The sequence below is a fragment of the Culex quinquefasciatus genome, chromosome 2, assembly GCF_015732765.1.
Source record: "Culex quinquefasciatus strain JHB chromosome 2, VPISU_Cqui_1.0_pri_paternal, whole genome shotgun sequence".
In the NCBI taxonomy this organism is placed as follows: Eukaryota; Metazoa; Arthropoda; class Insecta; order Diptera; family Culicidae; genus Culex; species Culex quinquefasciatus.
The window spans coordinates 137,484,834-137,501,987 of record NC_051862.1 but is presented as its reverse complement, the minus strand read 5'-3'; the positions used below and the strand labels follow the sequence as shown (position 1 = coordinate 137,501,987).

At 40.4% G+C, this 17,154-nt stretch overlaps 1 protein-coding gene across 6 annotated transcripts in view; it reads left to right on the top strand.

The window, feature by feature from the left end:
* The window catches only part of LOC6037893 (probable phospholipid-transporting ATPase VD), a 147,367-nt gene that overhangs the window by 128,544 nt on the left and 1,669 nt on the right, over positions 1 to 17,154 (top strand). For 5 of the 6 annotated variants that reach the window (XM_038256454.1, XM_038256453.1, XM_038256451.1 and 2 more), the window contains 8 exons: positions 3,957 to 4,317; positions 4,408 to 4,532; positions 4,592 to 6,638; positions 6,702 to 6,872; positions 10,601 to 10,786; positions 10,856 to 11,056; positions 11,123 to 11,310; positions 11,374 to 11,514. In XM_038256454.1, coding sequence (XP_038112382.1) covers positions 3,957 to 4,317; positions 4,408 to 4,532; positions 4,592 to 6,638; positions 6,702 to 6,872; positions 10,601 to 10,786; positions 10,856 to 11,056; positions 11,123 to 11,310; positions 11,374 to 11,514 — 3,420 coding nt within the window. The remainder of the gene's footprint in view (positions 1 to 3,956; positions 4,318 to 4,407; positions 4,533 to 4,591; positions 6,639 to 6,701; positions 6,873 to 10,600; positions 10,787 to 10,855; positions 11,057 to 11,122; positions 11,311 to 11,373; positions 11,515 to 17,154) is intronic. The other variant, XM_038256456.1, reaches the window with a different exon arrangement.

The following is a 17,154-nucleotide window of genomic DNA, read 5'->3' as shown; positions in this document are numbered from 1 at the left end:
CTCAAAAGTTACAGCTGTTTGAATATTTACATACCATTTTTGTATGGACAGCAGCCAAAATTGTATGGAGACTTGTATGGGTGAACCAATGACACAAAATAGCATATTTGGTCATAGGGAAGGCCCCCACAAAGTTTGAGTCAAATCAAAAAATACAAAAAATAAAAATGGTCGAAATCGGCCGATTTCGTAGAGAGTTGCTCATAAGGGGTTTGCTTATAAACATCACGAGTTATCGCGATTTTACGAAAAAAAGTTTTGAAAAAGTTGGTCGTCATCGATCATGGCCATTCATGGTCACCCGCGACAGACACGGACGACGAAACAAAGAGAAACGCAAAAAGTAACTTTTTCAAAACTTTTTTTCGTAAAATCGCGATAACTCGTGATGTTTATAAGCAAACCCCTTATGTCTATATAATTTTAGTTTGAAATATTTTTTTTTCTTTTCTTACAAAAGAAAGGTTTAAGGTTTGCTTTTGGAAAAACACTTTTCTCATAAATCTTTAAAAAATCATCCCAGAAAAATATCCTATTACTAATTTGAAGGTTTTTATGCGCTCTTTCGATTGAATTTCGGCCCGAAACCCGAACTCAAAGCCTGATTTTGAGAGCTCTTATTCTGAAATACTTGTGCGATGTCTGTATCCGCTCTTAAAAATTTGTGTCTTCCAGCATTGGAAAACCACTCGGGAAACCCACAAATTTTATATTTCAGATTTGTAGTCGTGGGGTCGGAGACGAACATTTTATTTTTCGATTCGAGCTTTTCCCAAATTTATTTCCAGAGATTTTAGTGTTTTACGTTTTATTTTTACCCAATTTTATTCCTATTAAATTTTTGATTTTATAGAAAATCATATACTGAACATCAAATTCAAAGTCCCAGCCCATTCTTGAAAGCATTTGGTATGAATTATATTCGAGTAAATTTTGGTATTGATCAGACGGTTGGTTCAAAAGTAAGAGCTGTGTGATTTTTCTTTATATAAAGTGTAAATTTCTCAAAAAAGATGAGGAAATTCCCCATTGATTTATTTTCAATTTCACTCGAATTTATCTTTCCAACTAAGTGTTAACAACTCGATCAAACTTGTCAACAAATTTTACATCGATCGGATTCCGCACTTTTATTTGAGAGCGGTTGACTTTTTGTCCCGGCTCGTTCTCGTTCGCAAGATCGTCAAGTCGTCAAGTCGAAGCATAAAGGCCAGCACATTTACGCTTGCGCGTTTTACGCTGCGCGTGAAAGTGTGCTTTCTGGCTTCTCATAATAGATTGACAAAGTGCAATATCGATACATATTTTTTTAAGTTAATCATAGACTAACATCAAAGACTGAGTACCCTTTATTTTTTTCTAATAATGTAAATCCAATATGTTTTTCTTAAATAAATATAATTATCTTGTGACCCATACTGCCCATGTTCGCATAAATGTCCCATATGCAAAAACAGAAAGCTGAGAAAAACGCTACGTGTACAGTTTTCGCGAAAAAAGTGGATTTCCTCCTCCTTTCCTATAACTGGATGTTATAGGCTTTTCTGAAAGATCACACGATTTTGAACAAAACTTCATCAATAACTCAAAAAGGATGAAAATGCATATGGGACATTTGTGCGATCAGGGACAGCATAATGTGTCTCTGAAATTAAAAAAAAATGGCATTCGAGGTTTAGCCTTAAAAGATTCGAAGCCTTAGGTCAAATTGTGGTATCATTATGTTTCTGAAAAAATAATTGCACCAATCTATTTGTCGGAGTTTCATCATTTTGTAAGAAAGGCTCTATTTCACCTCTGGTAATATTAAATCGGGTTTTTATGTTCAAATACATTCAAGAGTTGTGTTTTGAAACATCTATTGAATGTTTTTTTTTATTTCGGCGCGAATAAAAAAATATTTTAAAGTTTTTGCACGATTTTTCCAATACGAGCAATTCTCCACGGAATCGGCCGTTTTACTTATTTTAAATATTTTTTTATGTTGTATGATTGATATCTTTTGGGGGGCTTCCCTCTGATTGAACCCACGGGATTGAATCTCGTCTGAAAAACCTGTATCATTTTCTCATTCGGAACAGTGGCGCCACGTGGTGGTAGCTGTCCTGTGTACTTATCCATGGCCAATCCAAGGAACCAGAAGGCGACAACAGAAATGTCCATCCAAAATGGGTGCTGCAAAAAAACTTATTATTTTTAACAAATTTTCGAACAAATCAGCAACGAATTACAGTCATCCCACATATTCGGAACGGTTTACAGATAGGCCGATGGTTGAAAAATCATACAAAATCGATAGTCGAACATAATGTTTTGCTTTTTCCTTCATGTGGAAGCTTTTCTTGAGATCTTTCGATTAATGTATAGACCGGCTGTAGTTTTTTACGTTTTATAGCATATTTTAAAGAAAAACATTGACCCATGAAAACCACAAATTCGGAACACTTTTTTCTTACGGATGTAAACAAACCTTGGTTCTCTCCAGCAATACAGATTTTTAACAAAATAATGACTTCACACACTGAAATCAATGGAACTCATTCTTAGTGATGTTTTATACATGGTCTGATGACTTTTTTGTGGAAATATCAGTTAAATTCAGGTGTTCCACAATTGTGGGAGGCACAATAACATCCCACAATTATGAAACAGGCAATTTGGAGGCAGTGTTTTGCTGCTCTGGATAAAATTGTCTTGAAATGAAGTTTTTGTCTAAAATGTACTACTTTTACTAATGAAATAGCAAGAGAATGTCCAAATAAAGGTCCTAAAAATGGTAAAGTTGACGGAAAAGCTGCATTTGGCATGCTATTGACAAATTATCTCGAAAGTGTTCCGAATTTGTGGGTGTTCCGAATATGTGGGATGACTGTACAAGTTTGACAGTCGATCTACACTTGAAAGCTGGTTTTGCTATTTGTTTTTGCAAAACCGCATATTTTTAACGAAAGTGTCAAAAATATTCGTAATCACCTTTTGCCTATTGGTGGAGCTTTGTGTTATTATGTGTGTGGTCTATGTTTGCGGACGTGCACGCAGAACACAGAACAGTGAGAACTAGCGAAAATGATTCACTTTCTTCTGATACAAGTCGCCATATTGAAATTGCTTGAAGCTTCATACCCGTGCTCTAATAAACCTTGTTGATGTTTTCGGCAAAGTTGTAGGTTTGAATTTAGACTGCACCGAAAAAAACATAAAAACGGATTTTTTCAATTATCTTTTTGTCACTCAAATTTTTCAGAAAATCACCGAAAATTTTACACATTTACATTTTTTTTCATGTGTTTGGGGAACATAAAATGGCATCTTTTCAGAAAATAACAGAGTGGCCAAATAATGTTTGACCAAGTAATTATTTAAAAAATGTTCTAAAAAATCGAAAACAATATTAAATAATGCAAACATAAAAATTAAAACTGATTTTTTTTTGATAATCGATATCTCGGGAACTAATGGTTTGATTTTCAACTTTATAACTGAAGCAATCGTGAATCTTTACGCAGTGCCGAATGGTATTTCTACAAAGTTTGAATGGAATAGTCTTGGAATTTCCAATCGAAACTGTTACAAGATTTCTACTGATTTGATTTCAAACGATACCAAAGCTGTACTCTTGCCAATCGCCGCCGGCACGTACTCGAACTATTGACATTTTACATCGTTGCTCTTTATTAACGCTCATTCAATTTTAAAATTCATTCTGCGCGTTCTCATAACTCATATTGCATTTGAAAGTGCGCGCCGCGAAACGTAATCCACACACACCCTCCACACTTTTATAAAGTGATCGTGGACACGCGCTCGCACTGGCATAAACTGTATTTTAAATTCAAAAGGAAGCAAAAGACGCACGTGGACTGAATAAATACATTCGCGCTGACCGCTCCGTGAACTTTTACCCGCATTTATTAATTCATTGCCCACCTTTTTTTCTCTCCTCTTTTTCCAAACAGTGAATCCGAGCGCTACAAGAAGGTCCTGTGGCAAGATGTGCGCGTGGGAGACCTGGTCCATCTGTCCAACAACGAAACCGTCCCGGCGGACATCCTGCTGCTCAAGTCGAGCGACCCGCACGGCGTGTGCTACATCGACACGTGCGACCTGGACGGGGAGACGAACCTCAAGCGGCGGCAGGTTATCCGCGGGTTCGCCGAGAAGCAGCACTCGTTCGTGCAGAGCAAGTTCACGAGCCGGGTCGAGGTGGACGCACCGTCCACCAAGATCTACCGCTTTCACGGCGCTGTGATACATCCGTCCGGCGAGCGCGTCCCGGTTTCAACGGAGAGTTTGCTGCTGCGCGAAAGTCGACTGAAGGTGGGTGCAATCGTTGTCAATTGATTTGATTCGCTTTGAATTAATCACTGATTGGGGTTGATTGGGTTTGATTTTGTTTTTGTTTTCTAGAACACGGACTACGCCGAGGGGATCGTTGTGTACGCCGGGCACGAAACGAAGGCGATGCTGAACAACAGTGGACCCCGGTACAAGCGGTCCCAGATCGAGCAACAGATGAATATCGATGTCATATGGTAAGCGATTGGTAGAATGCGAAAAGGGAAGTTTTATTAAAGCAACGCAATGTTCGTAGGTGCGTCATCATACTCATCATCCTGTGCGTGATCGGTGCGATCGGTTGCACGATGTGGCTGTCCTCGTTCGTGGATAAGGTCCCCGACGACAAGTACAACAAGACCTTCCGAATTCCGTACCTCCCGTTCGAGATCGATCCGGACTACGAGGGTCTGCTGGCGTTCTGGACGTTTGTGATAATTTTACAGATTATGATACCACTTTCTTTGTACGTGACGATTGAGTTGTGCAAGATCATGCAGGTGTACCACATCCACAACAGTTTGGATTTGTACGATCCGCAGACGAACAAGCGTACCGAGTGTCGGGCGATGAACATTACGGAGGAGTTGGGTCAAGTGAGGTACATATTTTCGGACAAAACGGGCACGCTGACGGAGAACCGTATGATCTTCCGACGGTGTACGATCGTGGGGGTGGACTACAACCATCCGGAAACGGAGGAGGAGAAAGAACTGACCAAAATGGGAGGTGTCGTGCCGAACCTTCAGCCAAATATTAGCTTAGTAGAGAATTTAAACCAGACCACCGACGCGGGCAGGTTGACCGGCAGTGCCCAACAGATCCAGGAGTTTTTCCTGGTGTTGGCGATCTGCAACACGGTGGTGGTCAGTGCCACACCCCACAAGGACCACATGAACGCGAGCGGAGTGATCGAACTGAACGACAGTGACACGAGCGTCACGCTGGTGCGGCCGGTGATCGCCGAAGGAATTGCCAACGGCGTTGATCCGGCGAGCGATCGGTACGCCCGATTGACAGAGTCACGATCGATCACCCCCTCCCCACCGCCAAATGCACCCTCGTCACTGCCGTTGAAGCAAACCCATGTGCCATCGCTGTCGCCGATCAGCAGCTCAGCGGAAACGTCACCTATGTCGGAGAGTCCGCCAATGAAACTGAAGGCGATCACGCCAACGGCCCGCGTCAAGTCGCTGGTAGCAAAGCTGCCCAAGGGCCCGTTCAAGGGTAGTAATAAGAACAAGTTCAACATGAATAGCGTTAAGTTCCAAAAGTCCCTGTCGCAGGGATCGACACCAAGTGATCGCCGCCCAATCTTCGAAGCGGAAAGCCCCGATGAGCTGGCGCTGGTCAACGCGGCGTACAGCTACGACTGCTGTCTAATCAACCGAAGTCCAAACCACGTACTGGTGAACGTCCCGGGTGATGGCGTGATCGAGTACGAAGTGCTCAAGATCCTCCCGTTCGACTCGAACCGCAAGTGCATGTCGGTGGTGGTCCGCAAAACCGGTACCCAGGACGTCGTCCTCTACACCAAGGGCGCCGACAGTTCCATTATGTCTAGTCTAGCACCGTGTGCGCCCAACTCCGAAGAGTACCGACTTCGCGAGCAAACCCAACACCAGCTGAACCTCTACGCCCGGCAAGGCCTCCGCGTCCTGGTCATGGCCAAACGTCACCTCGACGCCACCGACTTCTCCGAGTGGTACAGCAAACACCAGGAGTGCGAACTCAGCATGGAAAACCGCGAAAAGAAAATCCGAGAATCGTTCAGCCTACTCGAACGCAACCTCACCCTACTCGGTACCACAGGCATCGAGGACCGCCTCCAAGAGGGAGTCCCCGAAGCGATCGCCTCCCTCATCCAGTCCGGCATCGTGATATGGGTCCTGACCGGGGACAAAACCGAAACCGCCATCAACGTGGCCTACTCGGCGCGTCTCTTCAACCCCCAGATGGACATCCTCCGGCTGACGGCGCGATCGCGCGATTCCGCCGAAGCGTGCATCAACTTCTACCTGAACGAGATCGAGAAGCAGCTGAACGACGTAGACTTTAGCATCCGGAGTGATCGCGAGAAGGGCCGCGCGCTGGTCGTCGACGGCAAGACGCTCACGTTCATCCTCGATCTGCGGTCGAACCTGACGAAGCCGTTCCTGCAGCTGACCAAGTACTGCTCGTCGGTGCTGTGTTGCCGGGCGACCCCCCTTCAGAAGGCGTTCCTAGTGAAGGTGGTCAAGGAGGAGCTGCGGATGAGCACGCTGGCGATCGGGGACGGGGCGAATGACGTGTCGATGATTCAGGTGAGTCTGCTGAACTCCGTCGAAAAAAAAATACATTTTTGATGCTGAACTTCTTCACTGCAGATGGCAGACGTAGGCGTTGGGATCTGCGGTCAGGAGGGTATGCAAGCGGTGATGGCGTCCGATTTTACGATTGCCAAGTTTAAGATTCTGGAGAAGTTGCTGCTGGTGCATGGCCACTGGAACTACGATCGGTTGGCGCGAATGATCATCTACTTCTTCTACAAAAATGCCGTAAGTTATTCATATGTCAAGTTGAGCTTCTCATGGTATCGAACCAAAACATTCGTTCAACAAGTTAGTCTGGGTGGTCCACACAACAGTAGTCGAAAAAGTCAACATCAGAAATGCAAGTTAGGATAAAATAGCAAGTCAGCAAAAAGCAGTCAGACCAAAGAAACACCTCGAAATGTTATGAAAAAACGTTAGTTAATCCACCTTTTGTTGGTTGGTGCCATCCTCTCATTTATTAGGTTTTACGCCGACTCGGTTTTGAGGTTAGAAATTTGACAGCTTGGCTGCACTGTTTACATTTTTTGTACGTGTGTCTCTGTAAAAATGTGTGTGCGTGTGCGCTCGTGACGTCCCGCTGTAAAACCTAATAGAGTGATTCCAACCCCCCTAAAGTGTCCACATAATTTATGGATCGCCCCTAACGTGATCGCAGCACCTAAGAGGTCCTAACAAAAATAAGTGATAAGTAAAAAAAAACAGACTACCTACAGATTTTTCGTCAAGATTATACAGACACCGCCTTTAGAAAAATGGCATCCCTCTACACGGCTTTTTGGTGGCGAAATGGATTGAGGTTATGTAAATTCAGACCATTTTTTAATTGCTTGTAAGTTTAGATAGGTAAGTCAGATCTTGAAAATTTTCAATCCACAAGAAAGGTCATTTCAGAACCTTTCCAAAAATATATTATATGGCAGGTTTTCATGCAAAAACCACCCTTTTTGCAAATCGTGAAATTTATATGCAGCAGTTTTTTAAGCATAACTTCTGGTGTGCTTTACTAAATCTTATAAATATCAAAAGGGACTTATGGGACCCCAAGATGAATCGAATATGGCCAATACGGTCAAAATCGTCCCAGAAAGTGACGAGATATTCCAGTGACATTGATTCGGTACACATGTCTACATACAGCCATACACACAGACATTTGCTCAGCTGGTGATTTTGAGTCGATATGTGCAAATGAAGGTAGGTCTAAGAGGTTTAACTAAAAAGTTCATTTTTCAAGTGATTTTATAGCCTTTCCTCAGTAAGGCGAGGAAGGCAAAAAATATGAAGACAGTACGAGGCTACGGAATACCAACTCAAAGAAACTACAAAAGGAAGAAGTAAAGTACAGAATAGCAAGTTACAGAACAGTAAGTTAGAGAAACCAAATGTCAATTATAAGATTTAATTTAGTTTAAGTTTTTTTAGTTTTTAATTCCTCATTTGGAATTTTTTAATAATATCATTTTAGATAGTCTAGATTCAATTTTTTTATTTTTTATTCTTTCTATTATAGTATTTTAAAAATTTAAATTTTTAATTTTTTTGTGATTTTGAATTTTTGAATTTTTAGAATCAGAAGTTTAGCTTTTTAGTTTGAACATCAATTCAAAATTTTCGAAATTCTAAAATCACGAAAATAATAAAAACGAAATTATAAAAATTAAATAAAAGAATGGTTCCAAAATCCTAAGTCAAAAATTTTTCAAATTCAATAATCTAAAATTCATGATATTTGGAATTTTTTAAATTTTAACATTTCAAAAATTTAAGAAATAATAAAAAACAAAGAGTTTAAAAATTCTAAAAATTCAAAATTCTGAAATTCAAAAGTTTTAAAATAAAGTTATGATTTCAAAAACTTAAAAAATTTCTGCAATTTTGCATACGCTTTTTTTAATTATATTTTTCATTTTATAATCTTTCAATTATTGTATTTTCAATTTTTAATTTTTAGATTTTTTGTATATTTGTTATTTTGAATTTCTCAATTCTTTAAGTCAATAATTTTACTTTTTGGTTTGAACATCAATTCGAACATCAATTCGAAATTTTCAAAATTGTAGAATCACTAAAATAATAATAACGAAAAAAGAAATAAAAGATTCTAAAAATGGTTCTAAAATCCTAACATCTATAAATTCCAAAAAAAAATCAAAATTATAGAAATCTAAAATTTCAAAAACAATTTAAACTGATATTTTGAAAGTTCAAAAATTTTAAAAATTTAATAATTAGGAAAAAAGAATTTAAAAATTCTTAAATTCCAAAATTTTAAAATTAGATTAAGATATTAAAAAATGTTTATTTTTTTAAATATTTCAATTATTGTATTTTTAAAAGTCTTAGTTTTTGAAATTTTAAATTTTGGTTATTTTATTTTTTTTAAATAAATTTTAATGCAATTTTTTTAAATTTATGTTTTTAAATCTTTCAATTATTGTATTTTTAAATTTTTGGTTTTTGAAAATCCTAAGATCTAAAATTTCAAAAAATTACAAAAATAAAAATCTAATTTTTTTAAATTAAGGAATAATCAATTTTTTATTTCAAAAATTTAAAAACTGAAAAATTTAAAGCCTTGCAAATTAAAAAATTTAAAAATTAAGAAAATAAAACAAAGAATTTAAAAATTTCAAAGTGTAAAATATCTTAAATTTTAAATTAAAAAAAATACAGAATTTTAAAACTTTAAGAATCTCGAATTTAGTTGTTTTATTTCGTAATTTTGTAATCAAATATTGAAAAAAATTAAGAATTAAAAACTAAAAATAAAAAAAAACAAAATTTAAAATTTCTCGATTCAAAACAAAAAAAAAGAATCCCGCATTTTAAAAAACTTTAAATCTGAAATTATTTTTTGTATTTTTTGTTATTTTCGTAATATTTTGAGTTTTTGAATTTTTTGAATGATAAATTTCGGAATTTTTCAAAGCAAGCGTCGAATAAATATCGATATTTTCTCGACTGTCAGTCGTAATGTGTCCCATGGTGGATCGAAAAATTACGATTGAATAATCTTTATCTACCTACTATCGACAAATTACGATTGCTTAAGGTAAGAACAAGATTGTCCGTCAGGCCTGGACGCAAACGCAAAATTCTGCGCCTGTCATCATAGCCTGCCAGTCATCGACCATTGAACAAAGCAACACCTGCAGATTGTTCGACTGACAGCTGATGGAAAAATCTAACTGGCACGGCGTTCTGCGTTCACCACTGCGTCGAACGGACAATCTTGTTCTTAGCTTTATGGCCTATCTACAATCACTTAGCTTAGAAAATTTCACTTAGCTTAGGAATTTGAATCAATGGAAATGAAGCCGAGCTTCTTCAATGGAAAAGTAATCAAATTAGAAACTGACGTATGGTTTGAAAAATTTCAAAATCTACGGTAAGTTGACGTTTCAATATCAAAGGTAAACAAACAACTGCATAGCAACGTATATCAGCCCAGCAAAATTTCTAAGTTGATTGTGGATGACGGCCGTAAGTTTCGTACTTTCCTAAGTAACTACTTTACTTAGATGTTCTAAGCTAAGTGATTGTAGATAGGCCATTACGGCTACGATAACATGACAACAATACGGATAAACGTAAGAGAAGAGTGTCAGTGTCAGACAACGAGATAGTCAACGAGGTCTAACCGTATTTTTGGTAAAAAAAAAAACAACAAGAGAGTTATACTTCAGAACAAAAACAGCCAAAAAGGCAACAAGATAGCAAAACAGTCAGATTTTTTCAAGTTTAGGGAACAAGGAGGATGTCAGAAAAATTATCCTGTGGGTATTAAAAGTAAGTTGAAATACAGAATATCAGAACAACAAGGAGTATTGTAGAGAAAGCAAGGACCGTAATATCCTATTAGCACTACTGATCATACGAACAACTATAAACCATTATTAGAACTGTACAAATGCTTGATACCTTGATAACCCCACTTTCCTCACACCCAGGCCTTCGTATTCCTGCTGTTCTGGTACCAGCTGTACTGCGGCTTCTCCGGCGCCGTCATGATCGACGAGATCTACCTGATGATCTACAACCTCATCTTTACCGCGCTGCCCCCGCTCGCGATCGGCGTGTACGACAAGAAGATAATCGACGACCTGCTGCTCAACTACCCGCGGCTGTACCGGCATGTAAGTGAACGTTCTTCTGGGCAGGGTAGTCTAAATGAACTAGGACCTAACTGGTTTATTCCTTCACAGGGTCGCCTCGGCAAGGGCTACAAGCCGCACACCTTCTGGATTGTGATGCTGGACGCGCTCTACCAGAGCCTGGTAATCTTCTTCGTGGCCAAGGCCACCTTCTGGGACTCGGACGTGGACGTGTGGGTGTTTGGGACGACGATCACGTCGTCCTGCCTGTTCGCGATGCTGCTGCACTGTGCCATAGAAGTTAAGTCATGGGTAGGTTGACGAGGCTTGTCGTTTTGGGTTTCTCTTGCTGATCAGCAATTTCTTCTTTCATCGCAGACGATTCTTCACGTGTTATCGATCGCAATTAGTATAGGTTCGTTCTACGTGTTCGCGTTCGCGTACAACACCGTGTGCGTGAGTTGCTTCGGGCTGCCCTCGAACTACTGGGTGATCCACATGAGCATGAGTACCATTCAGTATTACCTTATAACTGCCTTGACGGCGGTGCTTGCTCTGCTACCTCGGTAAGATCGTCGCACGATCATTTCATGATCTTGCCCAATTCTTAACGAGTTCTTCAATTTCAGCTTCATCTACCGCGTGCTGGAGAACACCGTCTTTCCGGGCGAGGGCATCCGCGTGACGTTGCAGTACAAGGAAGAGAAACGAAGAGGTGAGAATCTGCTCGTGACCTGGTCCCGGTCCACGTCTGCCTCGTCTATATTCAGGTACCTAACGACAACAACGACGACGACAACGACGACGACCATGACCACGAATGCCGCCGGAGGTGCATCCTCCTCCTCCTCCACTAGGAAGAACCTGGGCGGCGGCGGCGGCGGAAGTAGCTCCAAGGGTAGCAACTCGTTGAAAGCCCGCAAGAAGCTGAACGCCGCCGTCGGCATCCTGGAGCGGAACAATCCCCAGGAACGGTTCGGGTACTAGATGGAGTGAGAGAGTGAGGGAGCCTTGCTGCAAGGTCATGGTTGTGGGTTGCTTGCGCTTCAAGAGTCACCATCATCACCAGCCAAGTATTTGTAATGCTTGCTCGAGAGATAAAGCGAGGTCGAGTGACCGAAGCGAATGCCAATGGTAAAGATGGGCTAGATTTTGATTTTCTTACGAGTCTTGTGTGTGAGTTTGTTGTTTTCTTATTTGGTTTCTGGAATATTTAGGTGCTTTAGGTAATGGATATTTTTACTTTTTCTTATTTGTATATTTTATATTTGGATACTGCACCTTGTCAGTTTTTCAGCACTCCTTTTTCTTGAATTTTACTTAAAGCAGCTTTATGTTTTGAGCTGCTTGTTGTGTTGCTCTTTATTGTTAAACCATATTTTTGCACGGTAGTCTGTACAGTATTTTCTTGTTTGGCACGTTTTTTTATCTATACACTCAACCCCCGGTGGTTGGTCATTTTTTCGTTTGACACTTTTTTTAGTTTGTACCCCGTTGGTTGGTCAAAGTCAAACTAAAAAGTGACGAACTGTCACTTATTACACAGCGCTCACGCACACTATCAAAACAAACGTTTGATAGTGTGTGTGAACTCCGTGTAAAAGGGGTGTCAAACTAAAAAGTGACACCGTTCGTTTGACAACAGTTGGTGTCAAACCATCGGGGTTTGAGTGTATATAAGCGTGTCCCAAAAAACACGAAGTCGAGGAAATCAGTGGGTTCAGTTCTCAAAAATAGATAATCTTGTTAGAAAGAACTCTTCCATACTTAAAAAACTTTCGTAAATATCGCTTACCATGTTCCCCTGGGCGTTTTTTTTTTCGTTTTCGTCAAATCTTCAATTTTTAAAAACTAATGATTGCAAATCAACTGAACTATAGTGTAAAATGCATTTCAAAACAAATGTAAATTCATATGTTGAGACTACGGTTGTTGTTTGAATTTTTAATTTTTTTTTCTTTAATTTTTACAGTTTTTTTTTGAACTTTTATCCTTGAAATAAAAGAAATCATTTGATTATTGTATAAAGCCGTAGATGAAAGGATCTCCATAACACTACACAGTTAAAAATTATGGTAAAATTACACCTGGGAAGGGGTACATCTTTTATGTCAGAAAAATGTGTAATTTTACCTCTGAAAATGTGTAATTTTACCACTTTTTGTGTAATGTCACTTTTTTCAGCCTAAACTGAGGTAATATTACATAATAAAAGAGGTAATATTCAACCTGGTAAAATTACACTTTCCAAATTTACACAATTTTGATAAGCATTAAATAAATATGAAATGAAATTAGAGGAAATATACCATTTCTAATCAAACACCTATCTTCGTCAAATGGAAAGTTTGATGCTCGATTAAAACTCCAAAATTACTATTTAGGCTAAAAACTTACCTGCTGTTGCTGGAAATTCCCATAACCCCCATTCCAAACCTCCCTAAAATATTCCGTTCACTTTTAAAAGTCGCATGGGTTCCCTGCACTTTTGCCACTAGTGAGCAACAAAAACATCCCCTCCCAAATCCCCACGGGACTGTATGGGCCTAGCCTTGGAGCACAGTGTGGAAATTTACGTTCTTAGATATTTTTGATTGTACCGGACAGCAATCAAATTGTCTAAGAATATTGAAGTGACCATTGGGACACCCCCTACAGCGTGGTGCAGACCCGTAATGCTATGCTATGCTATGCTAAACTTACCAGCAACGGCACCGCCTCAAGTTAGCACGCAAATGTATGCCATTTACTGGCCAAAAAGATCAAATTTAATGCACTTTTGATCATAATTTCTATTTTGCGAGACCATTTCTCATCATTTTGGTGGCACACACATCCACACGCAAGATGAGCGCTTGACAGCTTAACGAAAGTCACCATCAATATCTTTTCACTTGCGCTAACGTTTTTGTTTATTTGTTTATTTGTTTAACACCAACAGGCACCACATGCCCAAATGGTGTGCTTAAAACTAAGTACATGTACACAAATTATCGCCTAAAAAACAATAAAAACTTATTTTTGATGACGTCACGGGACAGATTAAAATCGAACAAAGAAGCTACAAAATTGAATGCTCTGTGTAGTCCCGTCAACGCGCTATGCATAGCATAGTTCGTCCGGCGAACAGGAACACGCAAGAACGGAGTGTTACGAAGCGTTCGAAGCGGGGCCATAATGTCTAGTCCTCGAAGAATGGCTGGGCACTGCAATCTAGAAGTCAGAGCGTCGGAGATTACGAGTGCACGGCTGACATTTCTACGCACTGCTAAGGTGTCAAGGTTGATCAGTTTACAGCGGCTTTCGTAACTAGGCAGATGAAATGGATCCCGCCAGGGAGTCGACGGAGCGCGAACCGGATAAATCTTCGCTGCACACTCTCAATCCGCACCGCACTGTTTTCGTAGTAGGGGCTCCATACGGCAGAACAATACTCCAGCGTTGAACGGACCAAAGCGCAGTACAGAGCCTTCAAACAGTAGACATCTGTAAAACCTTTTGCTGCACGGAAGATGAAGCCGAGCTGTCGCGAGGCTTTGGAAATCATGTATGATATGTGCTGCTTGTATGTGAGTTCCGTGTCAAGAAGCACGCCGAGGTCCTTGACACAGTTCTCCCGGGAATTAATGTGCCGCAGATCTGGTAGTCAAACTTGATTGGGTTGCGTTTCTTGGAGAAGGTGATGACAGAGCACTTGGTGGGGTTGACGACCATTCGATTTGTTTCACACCAGTCCGCGAAGATGTTCAGATCCTGTTGGAGGGCTTGAGCGTCGGCTGCATTATTCACTTGACAGTAGATCTTCATGTCGTCTGCGTAGGACAGACGCGGTCCAGAGAGGGAGTGGTTGCAGTCGTTGTAGTATAGAAGGAAGACGAGTGGTCCGAGATGACTTCCTGTGCGATACCTGAAAAGGCCATCAAGGCAGCCGACAAGCAGTCTCCAATCTTGACGTTGATTTTCCGGTCGGCCAGATAGGACTGGAACCAACTGAGGAGAGTCCCGCCGATTCCCATCCTTTCCAGTTTTGCGATCGCAATAGCGTGATTCAGCTTGTCGAACGCTGCCGACAGGTCGGTGTACACCGCGTCGGTTTGCGATCTGGCGGTGAAGCTGTCGGTCACGAACGTCGTAAACGTGAGTAGATTCGTCGTTGTTGACCGCGATGGCATAAACCCGTGCTGGTCCTCGCTGATCAGGTTTTTGCAGAAGAAGAAAACTGGAGCCATGACCGCTAGCTCGAAAAGTTTCGAGACGGCGCACAGTGCTGATATTCCACGATAGTTGTCCACGTTCCGTTTATCACCTTTCTTGTGTACCGGAAACATGAAGGCGTGCTTCCAGAGCTTCGGAAATGATCCAATAGAGAGGGATAGATTGAAGAGGAGATAGAGAGGCTCCAGGAGCCCGTCGATGCATTTTTTCAGGACAATCGATGGAACTCCGTCCGGGCCTGTCGTGTTGGATATCTTGAGCTTGGCTACGGCTTCCAGAATCTTGGAGCGATCGATTCTAATGCTGTTCAGACCCAGACCGTTTGTTGGGACGTTGCTGGCGGCGGCGGTGACTTGTTCTGGTTGCAGGTCCTCTAGCGTAAACACGCTCGAAAATTTCTCGGCGAACAGCTGGCAGATCTCCTCCGTATTCGATGCTGTTTCGTCTCCTAGGAACATAGATGACGGTAACCCGATTTCTTTCCGCTGCTCGTTGATGTACTTCCAAAATCCTTTCGGGTTAGACTTGAGTTTCTTCTGGGTACGTACTTCGTGATCGGCATGACACTGTCTACTCATCCTTTTGTAGCAGCTGTTGAGTCGCACGTAATAGTTGTGCAAAGGTAACGTACGATGTTTGGAGAATTTTTTCAAAGCGCTTAAGATATTAAATCGATTAAATTGCTTCCAACTACCGGCAACATGTTCTTTTGAACATTAGTTAGTCACTCACTTGAAAAATAATCCCGAAAAATACAAATAATTAGCAAGCACTATCAAAAAAACAAACGCGCCAAGTCTTTTGACGTTTCAATTTTGACTACCCATTCCAATCGAAGGCTCGAACCGAGCGAGAAGCGAAGGCAAATAAAGAACAAAGGGTGGCCACCAACATGCTGGTGCCAATTTTCGTAAGTGTTTACTTAAAATTTCATGACAATTGGCAGCACTAAGCCGACCCAAAAGAGCGCTGGAAGAAAAAAGAACTAACTGAAGAACTGAAAATAGAAAAATGGGCGTGGCCCAATGCATTCTCGTCTGATTAGAATACATTTGGGAAATATTTTTTTTTTAATGCTTGTAAAAGGAATAGAATAACCTTTATTAAAAGTGAAAATAAACAGAAATATTCACAAAAAGTTGCTCTACTCATTGGTGTACTTGGTTTTAGCACTGACGAACTGACGTGCCACCCCGAATCCAAACTTGACCGCACTTTCCTATCTTCCTTCTCACTCACCCTCAGCGATCAGCGATTGTCAAACAGACGATTTGACAGATGCGTAGCTGCACTTGCTGAGAAACTTTCAGGAACAACAAATGAAAATGGAGGAAAACATATTGAAGCCTGAAAACTTTTGCAAATTCTGATCATAACGATGAATATTTTGCTAATCTTGCATTATTTAAGTTGAAATGAGGCAAGAAATTTCGTTAAACTTCCAAATTAGGCTATCTTTTAGACTTTTCGTAACATTTCCATTCCAACTCTTATCTGCCATTTACACATGTTGTTCCAGAATTCTTCACAGCAAGAAAACAGTTGATGTGACAAAACGTCAAACTCGAATTCTGACAATCGCCGAAGAAGAGAACAGTAGAAAGAAAAAGAAGCAGTGTGCGGTCAAAAATGATCGACCAATTTGTTCCTGGTGGCACGTCAGTTCGTCAGTGGTTTTAGTAAATTTCAAGGAGCACTCCAGATTATCCAGCATCATTCAAATACGACCGCTTATTAGGCTTAAAATGGGTATATTTCCCCTTGTTGGCCTTTAAAGAGTTTAAGGACCGAAAAGTCCATTTGAAAAGTCCTCCTGAAAACGGGCTAAATAAAAAAAATCGAAAAAAGATTTGAGCAGTAGAGGGTAGTTTTTTTAACTGGGCGCTTGAAAATGATCGAGAGGTCAGTAGATGCAAAAAATAATATCTGGAAATATTTTTGAAATACTTTTTTGGCCAGCAACGGACTTATCCGACCCCAAGACTGATCCAAAAGACCAAAACAGACATTTCATTTCTAGAATATTTGACGAGTTTTCAAAGAAGACGTTTTTTTAAGTGTTGCTCCTCTGCTTTTAACCTTCAAGAGGTTACTCATCTTCATGAATTAAATTGCCTTACTGAGAAATTCATAACTTCGCAAACGTATTATTCCAGAACCGATAGAAAATAGCCCTGCACTGATTCGTTTTAAAA